At 44.9% G+C, this 20,700-nt stretch overlaps 1 protein-coding gene across 1 annotated transcript in view; it reads right to left on the bottom strand.

Moving 5' to 3' along the window:
- MED13 (mediator complex subunit 13) overlaps positions 1 to 20,700 on the bottom strand; it is a 54,184-nt gene that overhangs the window by 13,912 nt on the left and 19,572 nt on the right. The window contains exons 4-15 of the mRNA XM_058037485.1: positions 13,466 to 13,611; positions 12,256 to 12,453; positions 11,173 to 11,367; positions 10,160 to 10,322; positions 9,738 to 9,848; positions 7,134 to 7,817; positions 4,340 to 4,556; positions 3,447 to 3,531; positions 2,285 to 2,406; positions 1,059 to 1,149; positions 669 to 883; positions 65 to 261 (exon numbers count right to left, since the gene is read on the bottom strand). Of these exons, the coding sequence (XP_057893468.1) occupies positions 65 to 261; positions 669 to 883; positions 1,059 to 1,149; positions 2,285 to 2,406; positions 3,447 to 3,531; positions 4,340 to 4,556; positions 7,134 to 7,817; positions 9,738 to 9,848; positions 10,160 to 10,322; positions 11,173 to 11,367; positions 12,256 to 12,453; positions 13,466 to 13,611 (2,424 nt within the window). The remainder of the gene's footprint in view (positions 1 to 64; positions 262 to 668; positions 884 to 1,058; positions 1,150 to 2,284; positions 2,407 to 3,446; positions 3,532 to 4,339; positions 4,557 to 7,133; positions 7,818 to 9,737; positions 9,849 to 10,159; positions 10,323 to 11,172; positions 11,368 to 12,255; positions 12,454 to 13,465; positions 13,612 to 20,700) is intronic.

Genomic DNA, 20,700 nt, shown 5'->3' with positions numbered 1-20,700 from the left:
ACAAAATAAATATTTAGGGGTGGCAGAGTGAGCACATCACAAAGCCGAGCCCCCAGGGTCGTACCCATCTTTGATGAAAGGCATGGCAGGGCCTGGAGGAAGCAGATCCAGCTTTCCCACAGTCCAGCTCTGGCGGTAAATGCATTCCTCTGGCAGCTTGATGGGAGGAAGACACTGGCTGGGAAGAGTCTTCAGTGGTGCAAACATGGAACATCCCACTAAAGCCTGACAGTTCTCAGGTTTATAGACATAGGAATAATCCTGCAAGTCAGACATGGGAAAGCATTAGTGTGTAAATTAGATCACTGCAGCAATTAAATGATTCTCCAGAAAACAGGAGCAAGTTCAAGCAGCAGTTCCTTAACCCAAAATCCTGACACAGCTGCAAGGGAAAGCTGAGATGTGTGCACACAATATTCACAATACACCAAAACAAACCTCAGTGAACTGCAGTGACTGAAAGGCATTTCTGCAGCTCACTAATGCCTACTCAGGTTTTACTCTCTCTTAAGGGGTAAAACATACATACTACAAAGAATATTACCTCCCTCAAAATAACACAGGACAAGTTACAAATTGTACTTAATCTCCCCCCATTCCTACTCAGATTTAAGTCATGAACTGGTCAATAACCACAAGCATTGATCAGGGCTGTCAGCACCACCTACCTTGATTTCAGCAGGTTTGGGGCTGCAGAAACCCTCATCCACCTCGATTCTGAACTGAGCCCCCACAGTAGAGCTATTCCCTTCCAGCACTGTTCCTCCAAGTGTAGTGTCCATGCTGCCATACTCCTTATTGTTCATGTTCATTGGAGAAAACCCCATAATATGTTGTTCCAGTGAAGGGGGAGTTGGATACATTTTGTGGAGATCTGCAGTACCTAATTTCAGATCAGAAGCAGACTTTAGAGCATGAAAACTTTCTGAAGTGTTTCCCAAGTCTCCAAATTTTGCAAAGCAAATGAAGGGTACATTTCCAAATTGCCACAACATATTAGAGTCAATGTTTACAGCTACATTCTCTTTAGGCAAAAAGAAAACACAAATAAATCTTACTTATGCATGAGAGTGGGTCTAGATTTCCTGTTTTTGCCTCTTTGCAGTTGGATTTGTCATCAGTGCCGTTCACTGTTCGTTTAGATCCAGGCTAAGAAAGAAGCATTTCAGACATAAACACATGTTCATGTTTCCTGCTAACAGGAAATCTCACCTGCACATACAAAGCTGAGACATTGTATAATACTTTGAAAAATTAAAATAGCTCAGAAGCCTAAGGTTGGGCTTACACTTGTTCTTAATTCTTGGAACCCAGAGAACCTCTCCCAACAGGTCACAATGTTATTGAAGGGAAAAACCAGTTACAAAATATCCCTCATCCTGTTAGCAGACAGCAAAAGAAGCTAAATTAGGGCTGCCCACAGTTTACCAGAACAAACCACAACACTCCTAGAGCCATATTAACATCACTGGTGCTACCACAGCAACAGAAAAGACAAACACAAATCCTGCAGCAAGAAATACAGGGAAAATATCTGTCAAAAGTCAAAGAAGAAAAGATATTTTACAATCTGTAGACATCTGAACTGTTTAAAGATGGTAAGTGTTCATGTTTAAGAGCAAACACACTGCCTTTACATACTGATGACCTTTGATGGCTGTTAAGATCCTTCAGCCCTTCCTCAGCTCCAGCTCCCATTAAAGGTGATGGGCATTTTGTCTGGGTAAGGGGATTTAGGATTAAACGTGGAGCAAAGCACAGTTCAGAAAAGACAACTGATTACAAATAGTATTGAAATAGAAACTAGAAAGATAATGGATTCAGACTGTAAGAGAAACTGTTCCAAGATAATAGCTGCTGCAGACAAGCAGCTTATTTGGCAGAGTGTCCAGTGTTTAAATGCCTTTTCTCTTTCAGAAGTTGCTGTTTGGTTTCAATATTACCTTGATGAAGCAGTTAACAGAGCCCAGACCACAGGAAGAGAACACACTAGCACCTGCTGAATCTGTACAACTCAAACTAAAGGTATGTTCAGGCAGCACACACTGTGGGCATTGTAAGGAAGTGAGATCAAAAGGTTGTTTGCATCTAAAATCTGCCTGCATGAGTCGAGCAGAGCAGCCTGTTTGGCACTGAGGGGCCACAGCTCCTGTTTGTGTGAATGTTCTGCAGCCTCTCCTACAAACACCACAAAGAAATCAAACCCCAAACCACAGAAGGACAAGAGCTGTTCCTCGCTGGTTTTTTAGCTGGCACCTGCCAGGAGTTTTTGCACATCACTTACTGTGAGTTCATCTTCATCAGAATTGAAGAGATTGTCCAGGTCAGTGTAGGACACCACCAGGTCTGTCTCGTGGAACAGGCTGGTGGAGGCCGTGCGCGCGTGGGCAGCCAAGCGCTGGGCATCTGTGGGGAGAGAAAGCACAGCTCTGCTTCTGCCTGGTACCTGCACTGGAGAGCACAGCTCTGCCTCTGCCTGGAAACTGCACTGGAGAGCCCAGCTCTGCCTCTGCCACTGCCTCTGCATGGAAACATCACTGGAGAGCCCAGCTCTGCCTCTGCCTGGTACCTGCACTGGAGAGCACAGCTCTGCCTCTGCCTCTGCCTGGAAACTGCACTGAGAGCCCAGCTCTGCCTCTGCCTCTGCATGGAAACTGCACTGGAGAGCACAGCTCTGCCTCTGCCTGGAAACTGCACTGAGAGCCCAGCTCTGCCTCTGCCTCTGCATGGAAACTGCACTGGAGAGCACAGCTCTGCCTCTGCCTGGAAACTGCACTGGAGAGCCAGCTCTGCCTCTGCCTGGAACCTGCACTGAGAGCCCAGCTCTGCCTCTGCATGGAAACTGCACTGGAGAGCCCAGCTCTGCCTCTGCCTGGAACCATCACTGGAGAGCCCAGCTCTGCCTCTGCCACTGCCTCTGCATGGAAACTGCACTGAGAGCCCAGCTCTGCCTCTGCATGGAACCATCACTGGAGAGCCCAGCTCTGCCTCTGCCACTGCCTCTGCATGGAAACATCACTGGAGAGCCCAGCTCTGCCTCTGCATGGAACCTGCACTGAGAGCCCAGCTCTGCCTCTGCCTCTGCATGGAAACATCACTGGAGAGCCCAGCTCTGCCTCTGCATGGAAACTGCACTGGAGAGCCCAGCTCTGCCTCTGCCTCTGCATGGAAACTGCACTAGAGAGCTCTGCCCACAGCTGGGGAAAGGAAACCCAGGGTTGAGAGGGACTGGCTTCATCTCATCCATCTTACAGAGGTGAGGGCCCTTCCAGTTTAGACTTTATAGCCAACATTTGTCTGCAAGGTGCAACAAAGAAATGTTCCAAGCAGACTGAAGGGGAATACAAACCATAAACCACAAAACTGAGCACCCTATTGGAATCTATTGATTATTCAAGACATCATTAATATAACACAAGACAGAGAGGGAAAAAAGCCTCTTTTACCTTGCTTGACAGAAGGACTGAACAGAGACATTGCATCCTCTCCTTCATGGGATAGAACTGTAACACTGGATGTCCCATCCTCAGCCTATTAAAAAAGAGAGAAAAGTTTGCTTAAATTAATGAGTGGGGTGGGAGGTATTTGATGTCCCTGTGAGGATTCTGTCCCTGGAGAGGATCAGGTTCTCATTACCCTGTGAGCTCAGCAGGGCAGGCTGGGGCTGCTGCTGGCTCAGGGGAGCAGAGCCTGGGCTTGTCTTGGGGATAAATTTACAAAGCAAGCTGTGGATTCTTGCTACAACACCTTAAGGAAAAACCCTCACTATCAGATGCTACACATGAACTGTACCAGTTCCTGAATGAATGCATCCACACATAATTAATTCCAATAAGCAAATGTATTTCATAGACAAGCCCCCAGTGCAGTTATATTTTCTCCTTTTCTGTAGGTGCCCTTTTGCTTTAAGTACAAGTCTCACATAGCTGCACTAAAGCACAAAAAAGAATAAAAACTGCAATTCACTGGCCAGGGAGCGAGTCAGGGCTCACCTCACCTACCCCCAGACCTTTCCACTCATGAAAAAAGCACTGGCCTTGTTCCCCCTCTCTCCCCAGGCACCTGCCAGCACCTATTTCCACAGGAGGCCACTGAACCAGACTGATCCAGCAGCTTTTTCCTCTTGAGCCCTGATGCAATGGCACCACCAGTGTGCCAAAAAAAAAAATTTAGGTGTCATTGGAGACATGCTGCTTAATTTCATTGATCATTTCTGCTGGAATATAATTTGGTTTTTAATTTGCTTCTAAATACACAAAGAAGAGTTTACATTCTATCCCATGCCTAAGGCAATTTGTTTAATCTCATCACTGATTTGAAGCCTCACTCCTTGACTCACCTTGTGTTTCTTCCCCACTTCCCTCTCCATGTTCTGCCTGTCCTTTTTACTGTCAGGAAACAGGAATTCCACGTCTCCATCCACAAAGGCATAAGGATCAATTTCAGGTTCCTGGTCAGCTTCCGTTGCTACAGCTGTTAAATATTGGTTTTTACTCTGATACTGTTGCACCAGTTCATCTGAAACCTTCAAAGGTTTCCTACATTGCACCATTAATCTGAACAGAAGAAAAATAAAATCACAAAATCATTCATTTAGCATTTATTACACAGAATTATTTCTGCTATCACACAGCCTTAACAAGAACAACCTCATCTTTCCACTTCCTTCCTTCCCAGCCAGCTTCAGAAAACTTTTGGGGATGAAGATTAAATCATTACTCATTTAATATCACCTCCTTCCACACATCAGATCCAGCTGTGTGATTCATCCTCCCCTCTCTCCTCAAGCACTGTCAATTCACATAAAGATTAGTAATTTATCCCAGGTCATGGCTGTCATTTGTTATAAGGCACAAATGGATTCAACTCTCCACATCCACTAAAAGAAACTCACCAGGCTAAAGAATTACTCAGTGCATTCCCCAAAAAAGCCCAAGCAATAATCACAAGTAAAGCACACAAATGCCACTGTGCTCAGGAGCCATTTATATCCCTCAGATCAATACAAATGAAGCTTGCAGCACACCAGTAACTAATTTACTAATGAGAAAATTCTAACCACATTTGCCTTTATCAGCATTTTTCTTTTGTTAACATTCTGAGCCAAAACTGGAGCTGGTCAGTACACAGAAATTCAGGTTTTCTCTCTGAAGTATTGGTTTCACAAATGTGGCATTGCACCAGGGAAAAAAGACATTGGCAAGGAAAGAACTGTTCTGATTATGAGCTGTAGATGTGCCCCTGAACCAGCTTCATTTTCTGCACCCCAACAAACAGAAGGCACCAGGTGAGGAAGGTGCTCCCTCAAACAAGATCAGAAGCTCCTGCACATTCCTCTCAACTATAGAAACAGTTTGGCTTTGTCAAAGACACTTCCTAGAAACAAACTGTCCCAAAAATCATCTCACAGCCAACAACAATGCCAAATCCATCCATGCTGCTCTTCCATGCTCAACAAAACAGTTCCTAAATCCTGCAAAAATTGCCATCAGGAAGGGAAAATAAAAAGGCAGAAGAAGAGATGGAAATTACTTTCTAGGAATGGGGAATGAAACACCTCTGCTGTATTTTTGACCAGCAGAGAGGAAGAGAATTTAACAGCCAGATATCCCAGGGGAAAAGATGTTTTTGGTAAGTTGTCAAATCAAACTAGGAAAGACAATGTCCTGAAGAGACAAAAGGAAACATCTTTCCTTATCTACTGGGCTGAAGTGATTTCAAGGCAAAGAAAAAAAGCACTAAAAAACACCATACATGCACATCTTGAAAGAGTCTCTCAAACAGTGACCACAAAGGATGTCCAGAGCTGTGTGTGAGCACAGAGAAGCAGCTACACCACATTTACTCCTTCTCCAGCTTTCCCACCCAGCCATTCCAGTGCTGCCACCAGTGGCTTCCCACTGCCAGCAACGGGACAGAAACCAACTCCAGCCTTCTGTCTTGTGAGCAGCTGCTCTTCCACCCCAAATTCAGCACCAGCTCCTAAAATTAAACCCAAAGCTCTCCATAATTTGATATTGATCACAGTAAGAATCTCCTTTCACCTGAACAAGAAAATTTAGACCAAAAAGAATGGACAGAAGTGCCTGGATAGAGGATAGAGGATAGAGGCAGCTTTGGGTGCAGCTTTCAATTCCTCGGTGCCAGCCCTGAGCCCAGGTTTGTCCCCTCTCCTGCACCCCCAGCCCAGGTTTGTCCCCTGTCCTGCACCCCCAGCCCAGGTTTGTCCCCTCTCCTGCACCCCCAGCCCTGCTGAGCTGTGAGCAGCCCTGTCAGCACCTGCTGCCCCCAGGGCTGTCCCTTTCCAGCAGTGTCCCCACAGGGAGTTGCTGTGGCACAGGGGTGACAGGGACAATTCCCTGCTCACACAGCAGCACAGGGACACGGCCCAAGGGCCAAGGTTCTGCTTCTGGGCCTTTCTTCTTGTGGGCTGGGGATTTGGTGCTGGGGATCTTCACTGGGGACTTTGTTTAACTGGTAAAGCAAATTCATCTTGGCTCATTCTGCAGTAAAACAGAGCTCAAAGTTTTAACACTAAAACCACCAGAGTTTGATTTCCTCCAGTGGCCCTAAGCTCCAGAATTTATTCAGACTTAAAAACAGTATCCAAAGTGACCAATTCCTTTATCCCAATGGAAACTAGCAGCAGAGCAGAATGTTTTACAAGCTGGGGCTTGCAACATTAGCTCTTCTAAGTGAAGACAGGAGCAGAAATGAGAGAAGAAACTTTAACAGGATCTCTGCAGCTGAGACCATCCATATTTTCTTCAAATAATGAAGAAAACAAATACTGAAGTGAAAAAGTTATTTCTTTTTTTTGGGAGAGGAGGGGGGAAGGAAGGGACTTAAGTCTCTAATAGGCATCATTTGGCTGCCTATGAGATTAATTTTATAGTATAAAAATAAATATCATTGCTGTCAGCTAAATCAGAACTAAAATGAGAAAAAGCTGGAAAGTCTTGCTACAGATCTGACTGGGCTTTGTCCTCCCATTTCACAAGGATTAACTTCCTGTACCCAGAGCTGTGCTCACACCCTCAGCACTTCTGCTCCTTCCTCTGAGAACCTCCTGCCTTTGGCCTCCCTGTTCCCTCACAGCTCGTGCTCTTACCCCAGGATCAAGCAGCACTTACTCTGTAACTGATGTTACATTTTCCTGTCCAGCAGGTATTACTGGATCATCTCTCAACTTATCATTTGGAAGCTGGGGCGGTAAGAACTCCACATCCTTTTTCTTTGGAACTTTATAATACTTCCAAGTGGTGTCAGCTTCATCCTCCTCCAGGCCGACGGCAGTGCCCACGTACACGGTGGGCTCGATCACCTCGGGGAAGGCGGCGGGGAAGGGCTGGGCCAGCCCATCCAGCCTGTCCTCCATCGCTTTCGCGGGCACCAAGGGCTCTGGAGTTGGCATCTGGTAGAAATGTTGGCTCTGGGGCGTGGAGGGGGCTTTGGGCACGCCCTCGTCGGGGCCGTCGCAGGGGTGGGGGCTGAGGGGGGGCGGCTGGGGGGAGCTGCCCAGCTCGGCCCCGTGCAGCGGCGCCGCCTTCGCGCCCTCGGCGCTTCGGATGGCGGCAAACCTCACTTGGCTGTCGGGGGCAGCCATCACCAGCCTCTGACTCGCTGACTCTGCCTCCATGGCAACATCATCACTGATAGATACACGATGATGAAAAGGAGTCAAAGGGCGTTTCTGTGGCTTATCCCCTTTGTCTTGCTTCTCATTTGTCTTGTGCTTCGGAGCCGCCGGCTGCTGGGGGCCCACAGGTGGGGCCTGCCCCTGTTGACCTGAATTTCTTGGTTTGAGATTTTTGTGCCTGCAGAATTAATACAGGGGAAAAGACTCCACATTAATCTTTCAAATATGTCTGTGGTGTTCTTTTTCACTAGATAAGAACCTGCTTCTAGGCCATTAAACAGCCTGTGAGAGACAGCTGAAACCAAAACTGCTCCAAAGTGAAGCTGCCCTTCTTTCTGACCACAATTTGAGTGACTTGAGCAGCACTGTATGATTTTACAATACCATTTTAAATATTGTTACATGTGTCCTATGAGCCAAACACACAAATAATGCTCAGAATTAAGACAGTATTTTATAACTACTTTAGCAGAAATAGATTGTCACATGCAAACCTCATCATTTGTAACTTGTGCCAGCGCTGATGAATCAGTAGAACAACGTAAGAATTAGTGAATGGCTTCTGGAATCCAAACACTGACACCAGCCAAGAGAGCTGCCCAAGCCTCACTGGGTTAAGGACTGCAAAATTAACACCAAGAACCAAGAAGCCAAGCTCACTCCTACTAAAGCTATTTCCAAGCTATTACAAGGCTTTTGTAGCTGCTTACTTACAAATTTAGCAAGTGTGGGAAAAAGAAAAACACAGTGTCTCAACTGCATTAATACAGCTGGGTCTGTTCAGTGTAAATGCACCCGAGCTCAAACATTTCATCTGCAAGTTCAAGATGCCAACTTGCAGGATCATCTGACAGAATGAGGCACATGAAATGCTGAAGTGTAGAATGAAATGTTTATGATTAAGCCATTGAACTGCAGGTACATGCTCAGTGCCTGGCAGTTCTTTGCCACTCTTCCATTAGCAAAGTTAAGAAGCACTTGTATTGAAAAAACAGGATTAGGCAGGGATAAAAGGTAAGAGGTATCAAAATCTATTTTTACTTTAAACTCTTACACACATCCACATGTTTTTCTCCACTTAGAATTCAAAACACGTGGAATAATAAGGGGGTTTAGGTCTTTGCAATTTCTCTTTAGGCAATTGCATATTTCTAATACACACCTCACATAGTTAATTGACTGGTTTGCTCTTAACTAGTGCTATCATAGCTAAATTCTCCTTGAAAAGAACATTTAATCCTCCTCCACACCCCAGCTCTTCTCAGGACACAACTATTTCCACAGAACTTTAACCAACCATTTCAATAAGGGAGTTAAAAAAATGCATTTCTCTCAAAATGCTCCATCCTCCAGACAGTAATTTTTTCCTAAGATACCAATATTCCCTGCAAGGTAATCAGTGTAACATTTAAATCACAGGAAGTGTTTAAACCTATTGCAACACTTCAGTCACCTAAAGATTAATATTCTGCCATAAGTACAGAAATTGAGAATTCAATGAAATTAATGTTTCCATTTCATTTAAATACCTGTATTAACAGTATGGCATTGCAGCCTCAAAAAGGGCTGTATTAGATACATATATTATATATTTTTAATCTTTGACATTTTGCCCTTTGTTTTGATCCCTTTTTTCCCAGGTAATATATAAAACACACTCTGGTATCTCTCCCAGAGGAGCAGTTTTCCACACAGCCACCCTTCCCAGAGAGCAGGTCTGGGGGTTTATTCCTATAACAGATTTCTCCTTCAAGGCTAATGCCACAGCCCTCTGAAGAGGTGCCTGAATCCTAAATAAACAGCATTTTCTTGCCATTCCATGAGGTGGAGACTGCCCCCATCCACATGGAACTCCAGGGCTCAGGAACTGTCCCTGCCCTGGCAGCAGCTCCCCCAGCTCCCCCCAACCTCTGCAGTGACTCCCTGGGCAGAATTTCAAGACCTCCAATGACATTTAGGAGAGGAGATACAAATTTTGTTCCAGCTTTCCCTCCAAGCAGCTCCTGCTTAATTACTCCTGCAGGAGGGATCAGGAGCCTCTCCTGAGCACTGGAGCCCAGTGAACATCTCTGGGCTGTGCCTCTGCCAAGTGCTGTACCTTGAACAATTGCAATTTGTCCTCTGCGTGGCTTCAACAAAATCCCAGGATGCCACCTTGTCAGCTGTCTCCTCCTCACACAGGCCATTTGATGTAGCAGAATATTTCCTCCTAGGATTCAATACCAGGAGAGTTATTTGGGAGCAACATATGTTCTTCTCTTATCTTCTGGCAAAGCTCAAGAGCAGTTTGGTGACAGGGGATTCAGCAAAGAAAGGATAAATTGCCTTTTCCTGACATATTCAACTGAGAACTAAGTAAATCATTCCTGAATAGTTAGGGAAAAATGAACTTCTTTAGAAATGGTTTGTTAGAAGAGTAAAGTACAGTGCACCAGCAGTCACAGCACCCTTAACAGAACTAATTGCTACAAGGGACACACAGAATATTGGCATTTTTGGCTTCAGAGGGTAAATACATACTTGTTCTGTGCTCTGTTCATGTTGCACTCTTGCCAGACTCTGTCCACCACTTGGTTGGCCAGTTTTCTGGGGATTTTGCCACCGTGATGGCTGGTACTGTCTGAGATAAATCCATCTGAAACTGAGGAAAACTTCACCCATTTCTGGGCAGACTGAGCATCAACTGGAAAGCAGCACCAGAGGAAACAGATTCAGGCAGTGAGACAATGCAGTGTCTATCACTCCAGTTCAATTAACCAGAGGAAGAAAACTGACTTCTTCACTCAGTGTTAGGAAATAGAAACACACAGAAAATTTAGGAATAGTAGCAAATTAGTAGCAAATTATTATAGGAGATTTTTAAAAGCACCATATATGTTTATGTTGTAAGTAGGTTGGATATTCTTTATCTTTGATGAAAGTGACCTGAAATAAAAATCAACTTGAGCAAAGTCAAGATTATGATTAAAAAACAGGGTCGAGCTTGGGTAACAGAAGATCATGGAAGGAAAAAAGAAACAACACCTCTTCTGCACAATAAAACTTATGTAAATGTCACCTGAAACTATCAGTGAGTGTCACCTGCTGTGACCTAAATGAGCTCCCCTGCTCACACCCAGGGCAGAGGGCACAGAGCCTGACTGGAAACCAAACCACAGCCAATCTTCCTGGGCTGGAGAAAACAGCACCTTTCACTGATGACTGAGGGCACAGTGGGGTTATGGAGCTGTGTCAGAACACAGGGATGCTCACAGAGGGGCAAAAACCCCCCAAAACCTCCCCAAAGCACTGGTACCAACCCCAAGTACAACAGCAGCTCTGGTTCCAGCAGCTCACAGCAGAGTTTGAGTTCATTTTGCCCACAGTTGGTGCCATCAGCTTTTTACTATAACAAACTTAGGACTACAGAAATGTGATTTTCCCTCCAAAGCCAGCTGCACACAGAGCCCCTGAATCCCCTCAAACTCTGTTAGAAGTTTGTTAGAAGAAACCATGGGAACAATTCCCTGGTGCAGAACCCAATTCCTTCCCACCTGTCTGAACCTCCTCTGGGGACGTGGGTGGCGTCAGGGTGACGGAGGACATGGCAGGGTCTCTGGTGGAAGCAGGCACTTGGTGGACCCCCAGGCAGGCAGTGGAGCAGTGGGGAGCCCCCCCAGAGCTGGGAGCAGGGATGTCAGTCTGAGGGACCAGCACGAAGCACGCCGGGTACACCATCCTCACTCCAGCTGCAAGAGAGGGCAGCGCACGCCTGGTTACACCCAGAGCCACCAAAGCAGCATTTCAGAGCAAGCCCTGGGCTGCCAGGCCTTTCCCACCCACTGCAGCATCTCCTTGGGCAGAAACCACCTGTTGGCACCTCCATCATTACTTGATTTGTTTCATTCATAAAGAAGATTTGCCCATGCTTTTTATTCATACAGAAGATTTGCCCAGATTTTCTGTATGAATAAAAAGGGTTTTGTACAGGCAGGGACATCCACGTGCTGCTACCTGCTTCTGTCATTTTGTTTTATAAAAGCTGCAAAAATCCTTTTTAGGATCATGTAGCACTGCCAAGATCCCAGCAGCACGAGGGTCTCCAGCCATCACTGCACTAAGAGCTCCTCACAGAGCAGGGATTGCATTTGCTGGCAAATCAAAGGTCCCCAGCCCACAGCAGAACAATCCCCTGCATCCAGGGGCTGAGGTTTTGGGAAAACAGCAGAGAAAGGCAGGGCCTGAGTACATCAGGTTCTCCAGGATTGTGGTTTTGAAGACACCCCTGAAAGGCAAACCTGCTCTGTGTGAATTTGCAGGGACTCTGAAACAGCACAAGCTGCTTTGGATTCAGCTCAGATGTCAACAGTGATCATCCAGGGCTTTTTCTACTCTCTTATTTTATTTTGTTTTTAAATCTTCCCTCTCAGGGCACATAAGAACAAGACCTCCCACTAATGGCTCTGCAGAATCCACTCTGAGCAGCAACCCATCATAGACAGTGCTGAGCATCAAACAGGAAAACCAAACCCAACAACCACTGCTGCAAAGGAATCACATGGGGTCACTCCTGCATTCAGAATTTTGCAGGTTTATCCAGCCAGTTTATTTCAGCAATTAAAGGTAATCAGGCTCACCAACAAGGACTTCAACAGCAGCTAAAGAATCATCCTCCCAGTCCATTTCTTCTTGTTTCTCCTCAGATCCCTCCTTCAAGTTGGATGTGACAGGGTAGAATTGCTTCCACTCCCCAATCAGCTTCTTTGTGGATGAATCAGAAAGCTTGAAGGACTGCCCTGTGAGTGTGCCATTCAAGCCAAAGGGGCTCAGGATAACTGAAACAGAGATAAAACCCCATTGGAGATGGCATTCACCCCAAATTCCCTCTTCCCCTCTGCAATAGCAGCACTCTTATTTCAGCCACACCAAATAAACAATTTACCACTGGCAATTTGCAATTTACCACTGGTAAGTCAAAATGCAGCCTAATGATGATTTACTACCCAAGCTTTTGGCAATAGGTTCCCATTGTTAAATTCAGAGGTGCTGCAAGAACTGAGGAACCACAATAACAGCTACAGATTAATCCATTCAAACAAGCAACAGGCAAGTTTTCATCTGGGCTTGCAAGGAGTCTCAGATCCAGGTGGGATAAAGAAACACTTCCAGATCCTGGCACAGCTGAGGTGTTTCCTCATCCTTCCATTCTGGTTACAACAACAGGGAATGCAGAGGGAATCCTCTGCCTCATGTTTAGTCTTGTCCATAGTGGGGAAGCACAGCTGCTGTTAAGTTGCATTCAGGAAAAAAAGCAATTTTGGACACTGAGCAGTGCTGAAGGAGTGAGGCCATGCAGGGAGGGATCACACAGCCCCACTGACCAGACTCAGGCCCCAGCACTCCTCTGTCTTCCAGAGCACAGCCTGCATCTGCTGGGGGAACCACAGGCACTTACAGGCAAGGAAGAGCCAAGGGAAAGGGTGGGAATGGGTTAAATCCACTGAGGAACAGGTTAAATCCAGAAATGGATGTCTCAGAGGGGGTTGGTGAAGGTATCTGGGGGTTACAAGGTTGAAACAAAATACTGAAGTCACCAAAATGACAGCACTTGGCAAGGGTGTGATGAGGACAAACGACTCAATTACACACCAAGAGATGAATATGCAAATGTTCCACCTGCAAATGCAGCAGGGCCAGGACACAGCACCTGGCAGTGAGCACAGGGCACAGCTGGGCACAGCTGGGCACAGCTGGGCACAGCTGGGCAGCTCTGCCCCCAGTGCCAGCCTGGCCAGGCCCCCAGGGAGGCCCAGGGAGGGGTGCAGGTGGCAGAGGCAGCAGCCCCACCTTGGAAGGGGCTGTTGGACTGCTGGGCCAGGGTGAGGTGCTCCTCGCTGAGCAGGTACACGGGCTGGTGCTGGCTGATCTCCACGCTCGTGCACACGTTGCTGTCCCCGTGCAGGAAGAAGGTGAACGAGCAGGACAAGTGCTCACTGCAAAGGCAACAGCAGAAAAGAAGGCTGAAGTACACATTTTCTGTAAGTTGGTCTCTGTTTCAGCAGTTTTCAGGCATTTCCTCACAATATATTCATTAATGGCAGTAATCAAAACACCCTTTTACATTCACCCTTCTATTTATATGTTCCTTTACAAACCCAAAGAAATATCAGCTAGAAAACAACAGGCACTAAGTTTTCCATTTCTTCAGTCTGACACTTTATATTTTGCTGTCTTGAGGAAATTTAAACCATAATTTTTTACAAGACAAAAACCTGTAATTTAATATTTTTATACCTTATGCATTTATTTAAAATCTCTAGAAATACTTCTGAACATATTTTATTTTTAATGAGGTCATATCTAGGTTGTCCTGTCACAGCTTCACTCAGCAGAATTTAATATCAGCCAACAAGTCACTTCTTTAAGAGCAAGAAGAATGGCAACAGCTTTGAGAAGTGGTTTTGTTTTGTTATTTAAATTGAATCTTATATTCGTGTTCTTAAAGCCAATCAAGTAACTAAAAATGACATCCCATACCTACACACAAAAGGGAAGATACAATCAATTTAAAAAACCGAGGCTCAAGACATTCTTAATTAAAGTCATTAAGGCAAGTGTCAATGTTTAATAGCAGATGCTTCACTGACAGCTTCTCTCATGGTCCTGAGTTTCAGGGGATAAAAACCCAACAGGTTTGAACAGCACAAAACTCCAACAATGAACATTTCTCTTCCTACACCTCTGATTTCAATGCTGTTTCCCAGTGCTGTGCAGTTATCAGTGAGCAACTCCACAAAATCACTCTGCAGAGAATTTCTCATTTTTGGGGCTCTGCTCTGTGTTGTTGTCACAAAACTACAGCTGACCCCTGCAAGGACAACCAGGAAAATATTTCATCTTGCATCCACATCAACTCCAGGATTTATATGAAATATATTTCACCAATTTTAATTAAAGGACAGCAAGAAAGGAAGGCAAAACCAAGCAGATCCCTGCCACAAGTGGCACATCCTCATGCCCACCTGGAAAACTTTTTACTTTCCCCCTTTTAAAGAAGCTGAACAGGCACAACACTCCTCAGTTACAGTGGTACAAGTTATCCCAATGTCTGCCAGACTGATGCACTCCAGCAGGAAAAGAGCAGATGTTTAAAAGCAGGAGATGCTGCTCACTTGGACATTAAATGAGGTCAAACATCATGGCCAGAGAAGGACCAAGGTCAAGGAGAACCTGAGAAGAACTTCATAAAGTGCTGGTGAGAAAATAAATCTTCCTTTGTAAGGAGAGAGCAGCAAAACCCTGCTCAGCCTCAGGGAAAAGGGATCAAGGCACAGCAAACACTGATTTCAGTCAATCAAAAAGCAGATTCTGGGGAGGATTTCTGCAAAACCCAATGGAGAGGACACTCCATGAATTACTGCAGCCTGGAAAGGAACATAACACCTCTGTGTCCCAAAACCAGATCTGATCCCACAGCCAGAGCCCAGCAATGGAGGCTCCGGGACATCCCTGTTCCTTGGGCTGAAACCAATCCTGGAAAGGCACAAACACTCCAGAGGCACCAGAACAACACCAAAACCACAACCTGCACAGCTGCAGGGGCTGGGAACATCTCCAGGGCCATCCCCAAGGTGTTTCCTTCCCAGAGGGAAATGATGGCATGGGGAACAGCAAGGGGAATGAAAAGTTTCTGGAAGTGGCACAGTGCATTCACTCCATGGAAATGGGTTTTCATCCTCAGTCAGGGAGGAGAAAGGTGGAACAGTGACAAAAACAAAGCAGATTTAAATTGAGGACCAAAGGCATCCAAAAAGGATGAGAGAAGCCTCAGAGTGCTCAGGAGGAGCAGAACAGCACATTTTTATTGCAGCACCTTAAAGAGGAGCTGCAGTGACCCCACTGAGGAGCTGCTCTGAGGGAGAACAGTTCTCAGGGTTTAATTGTGTTCTAGGGGCAAAAATGACAAGATCTGGATGAATTATGAACTGCTTTAACCCACACTGCTCAGGAATGCCAGGAAGGTTCCATTTAAAAATGCACTACAAAACACACCACTGAATTCCAGTATGGAAATCTGATTAAACTGCAATCCTTATGCAAATGGTGGGAGACTGATTTTCCAACTGAATTTTATTTCCCCAACCATACTGCATGTTTTAGGGTGAAGGAGGTGGCAGTGCCTTGGTTCCCTGAGACAGACACCATTCAGAAGCTCGGTATCAGCGAGATAAAACTTCAAAATAAAAGCACATATTCCCTACATACACTTTAAATGCAATTAAGCTTCACCTCTTGTAAACAGCCCATTGTTAGCCAGATAAAGGGCAAACAATCACGGCATAATCTGATGGAATTCAGATAAACCAAGACAAAGGGAGGCATCAGCATGATAACAGAAGCATTTCAATTCATCACTGCAAAACCAGTCCTAAGGAGCAGCAAGGAAAACTCAAGGTCACCATGCAAAAGCCAAATCCAAAAATCCAAACAAGGAAAAAGAGCCCAAATCAGATTTCTTTTCCCCCCAACTCAGCAGGGGAGAGGTTTCCAACCAAATAATCCAGGGAGAGAGCACCCAGTGCTGCAGTGCCATTGTTCCCAGCTCTGCCTCCATGGCACAGAGAGCATCCACTGCCACAGTTCAGCCTGGAAAACCCAAATTTCACCCAATTTCCACTAATCCTGGCTATAAATACAAGTGTGAAACAGCAGAACAATGCCCAGCACCGGGGGGGTTTCTCTCAGAGGTGCAGCAGAGTTGTGGCCAGGAGGATAATTTGTTTCACAGGAGAAATACACAGTAAAAAAAGGAGGCTGGAAAGTCAGGATAAGGAAACAGATCCCACCTGGGACACAAAGTATCCCTGGAAGGGCTTTAAACAAAGCAAACCTGAAAGGCAAAATTGACACTTCATGGACCCAAATGCACTTTGGTTCTTGTGAGCCAGCAGCTCAGAAACTGCTTCCCCACACTGAAATTATTCAGGTTACAGAACTTAAGAAACAGCAATGCATGTGGAAATAATCACAAGAAATACAAATAAAGAAATCTAATTAAAACAGAAAAAAAAAAAAATCACAACCACAGGGAAGCTCTTTGGAGGGAGTGGAGAAAAGGAGGAAGGAACATGAAGAACCAGAGCTCTGCAGCACTGGATGCCCCCACACAAATTATTGTATGGGCTCAGAAACTCTACAAACGTGCAGGCTTTTTGTTATTGTTTTGTTTCAATTAATGCATTTGAAGATCCTCCAATTCTTTAAGTTTCTAGAGCCTGGCTGCCAGTGCACAACCTCAGCTTGGGAGGAATATTCCAAACTTTAAAAAAAGGGGGAAAGGGGAAAAAATGGGGAGAAAAGGAAACAAAGGAAAAAAAAGGAAGAAAAGGGAAAAAAAAGGAAAAAAGGAAAAAAGGGGGAAAAGGGGAAAAAAGGGGAAAAAAGGAAAAAAGGGAATAAGGGGGAAAAGGGGGAAAAGGGGGAAAAGGGGGAAAAGGGGGAAAAGGGGGAAAAGGGGGAAAAGGGGGAAAAGGGAAAGAAAAGGGAAAAAAGGGGGAAAAAACGGGGGAAAAAAGGGGAAAAAAGGGGAAAAACGGGGAAAAAAGGGGGAAAAGGGGGGAAAAAAGGGGAAAAAAGGGGAAAAGGGGGGGAAAAGGGGGGGAAAAGGGGAAAAGGGATAAAAGGAAAAAAAAGAAAAAAGGAAAAAAAGGAAAACTAAAAAAAAAGGAAAAAGGAAAAAAAAAAGGAAAAAAAAAAGGAAAAAAGGGAAAAGGGGGGGGAAGGGGGGAGGAAAGAGGAAAGGTGGATATATTTATTTATTTACTTATTTATTTATTTATTTTCTCCACCATTTATCCAAGTCCTCCTCTAATCTTCTCAATAACTCACAAAAATCCCAATCAAGCAAAAAGTCTGCCACGTAGCACTTGGGGGTAAATAGGCAAATTATCTTTACAATTCAGGCAAGGACACAGGAACAGAACCAGGCTGGTGGTTTCCTGCCTGCTAACGGAGAGTTCATCCTATTTTTATTTGCAGACTATTTTAGGTAGCTCAGAAGATCACTGGTAATTTGTGCAGAGCATCTCACCACTGAAATATGGAAAAAAAAAACCCCGACACCTCAACACTTTGAAATTTTATTCTGCACTAAGAGAGAATCAGTGACATCCTTAAGGTCAGATACAAAATAAAAAAATCTGGTGCTAAAGTCAGCACTGATCACCTCTCTTTTTAGTACTTCTACCATCAGGTATTGTTGAATATACTTTTATTCAGAAAGTTCTGAAAACAAAATCCTAAAAAAACCCTTTTTGTCTTATTCTGAACATCAAGTTGCTCCATGAATATTTCTAATTAATTTCATTAAAGCCCCAATCACAGAATTTAGGTATCAATAATCCAGTTCCCAGCTGATTTCTGAGTAGAGATATGAAGTGCCATCAGAACAAGGATTCTTTATGATTTTTGTCCTGAACACACCAGAATTCAATTAGCTTGAGGTCCAATCCTGAAAGCAACTTTAAAAACAAATAAAAATAAAGTAAGAAAGAGACTCCTTGGGAATAATGCTGTTTGAAGCAACCTTCAGTCCTCATCTACACTCCATTAAAATACATTTGTGTAAAACCATTGATTCCCCCATGCTCCCTCTTCACTCCAATCACACAAAACAAAAATGTTTTCCTTTCAGAGACAAAGGATTATGATTTTATGGGGGGAAAAAAGCAGAAGCTGCTGTGGATAAATCCAATACAATTTCTACTTCTACCTTTTTAAGAATAACTGAAGGGTAGGAGGGGAAACCACACTAAAATCCACATCTACAGGAGGTTCCCATTAGCAAATCTGAAACTATCTCCTTGATAAAAAGGTAATTAGGGCCGGTTTTGTCTCCACATTAGGACTTTCTGTAGAGCTTTAGATCCTCAAAGTGCTTCCCAAACATTGGCTGCATTAGGACCCCACTAATCCACACTCAGATCAGCTCCCCATGGCAGCACCAGCACAAGGAAGCTCCAACTAAAAGCACATTTTAATAGTAAATAAAAAAAGATCCAAATGTTTCAGCTGAAAGAGAAAATGTTTGTTTTATGTAATTACTATCTCCTGTTTTCCTAGCTTGTCTTTGTGAATTACTTCTGAGTTGAAGTGGGAGCACCTTGTGCTGCCAAAGCACCGCTCACCCAACCAAAATATTTACAGAGTGCTGAGGGAGAGCACAGAGCTCACAGGGCAGGGATGGGAATGGGAATGGGAAATGAAAAATGGGGAATGGAAAATGGGGAATGGAAAATGGGGAATGGGGAATGGGGAATGGGGAAATGGGAAATGGGGAATGGGGAATGGGGAATGGGGAAATGGGAAATGGGAAATGGGGAAATGGGGAATGGGGAATGGGGAATGGGGAATGGGGAATGGGGAATGGGGAAATGGAAATGGGGAATGGGGAAATGGGGAATGGGGAAATGGGGAATGGGGACATGGGGGAATGGGGACATGGGGGAATGGGGAATGGGGAAATGGGGACATGGGGGAATGGGGACATGGGGGAATGGGGACATGGGGGAATGGGGACATGGGGGAATGGGGAAATGGGGACATGGGAAATGGGGACATGGGGGGATGGGGACATGGGGGAATGGGGGAATAGGGAATGGGGAAACGCCCTCCTGCCCCAGACAGCCCATCAGGGAGAGCACACCTGGCCCAGCAGCACAAACACAGCAGCTCAGCTAAGGCCCTCATTAATTAATTACCATTATTATTCATTGCAGCAGTTGGCACATCTTGGTCAGTGTGGGGCATTTTCCCCAAGGATCAATCCCTGACAGGAATGGAGAGTTCCCAACCTCAGGGAAACCCTCCCAAGAGCTGTCCTTCACACTGAGTGCCACTGAAATCAATTCAAAGCATCAAAGAAGCTCCTCTTGAAAATCTGACAGTTCCCTTCTATAATAAATTCCTGGGGTAGAGAACACAGTCTTACAATTAAATAGTTTCTTTTGAAAACGAAAAACTATATGGAAAAAGGTTTAAGGTGACACACATCCCCCATACAGCCCTAAGTCCTTTCCTTTCCTTTTTCCTTTCCCTTTTCCTTTGCTTTTCCTGTTCCTTTCCTTTTGTTTTCCTTTCCTCTTTCCTTTTCCTTTCCCTTTCCTTTTCCTTTCCTTTTCCCAGGCTGGGATACACCAGAGCAGTTCTCTGGGACCCTTCCAGCAGCAGCAGGAACCCCCAGGTACTGAGGAGAAGTTTCTTCTCCAGCTCTCTCCACCTTTGCTCTCCCAAAGCCCATCCTGTTCCAAACGTGGCATCCCCAATTCCCACTCCCCATCCCCAATCCTGAACTGCCAAACTCCCCAGTCTTGTTCTGACTGCAGAGGAGCAGGGAACTCAGTGTGCTTGTGCTGTGATCAGCAAATAGGAACGGAGTCCAACTCTAAAAGCAGAGCAGGAATCTCAGCAAAAGCTCAGCTCCATTTCCCAGGGAGCTGCAGGCTCTGTCAGAAATGAAGGAGCCAGAGCAGGAATTGCTGCTCTCACCCTGGACAAAGGCAGGGAGCAGAGATGCTCTTCCAGCATCCCTGGGTAACTCCCCATGGCCAGGCAGAGAAATACAGCAGAAAGCTGATTTTGATGATAACACAAAGCACAAAAACATAGCTAATAGCAAAGTAGAAAAAACCCTTCCAGTTCAAAGCACATCATTAATGCCTCCTGTCAAAAGGCCCTCCAAAGCATTCTTTGTGGCTGAGGATGTTTTGATTTGACTTAGACCTGAGAGTTAAAAATATTTATTTATTCCATAACTGAGTTATGTGCACTAAAACAAATATAAATGCAGCAGGCAATCTGTATTCCAGAATAAGCCACAGTTGCCTTAGACTGCCACATTTTAAATTAACTTCATTATTTAAGGCCTTAGCTTCATCCCAATAAAACCCATTTTATTTTTATACACACTAAAACTCCAGCATGGTATTTTAAAAGGAAGCAAACTGATTTTTTCAGGAGGCAGCAAGAAGTTTATATATCCACACAAAGGTATCTTTTTCCAGATACAATTATAAACAATACTA

This window comes from Melospiza georgiana, chromosome 19 (assembly GCF_028018845.1).
Source record: "Melospiza georgiana isolate bMelGeo1 chromosome 19, bMelGeo1.pri, whole genome shotgun sequence".
NCBI lineage: Eukaryota > Metazoa > Chordata > Aves > Passeriformes > Passerellidae > Melospiza > Melospiza georgiana.
This window is presented reverse-complemented; position numbering and strand designations above follow the sequence as displayed.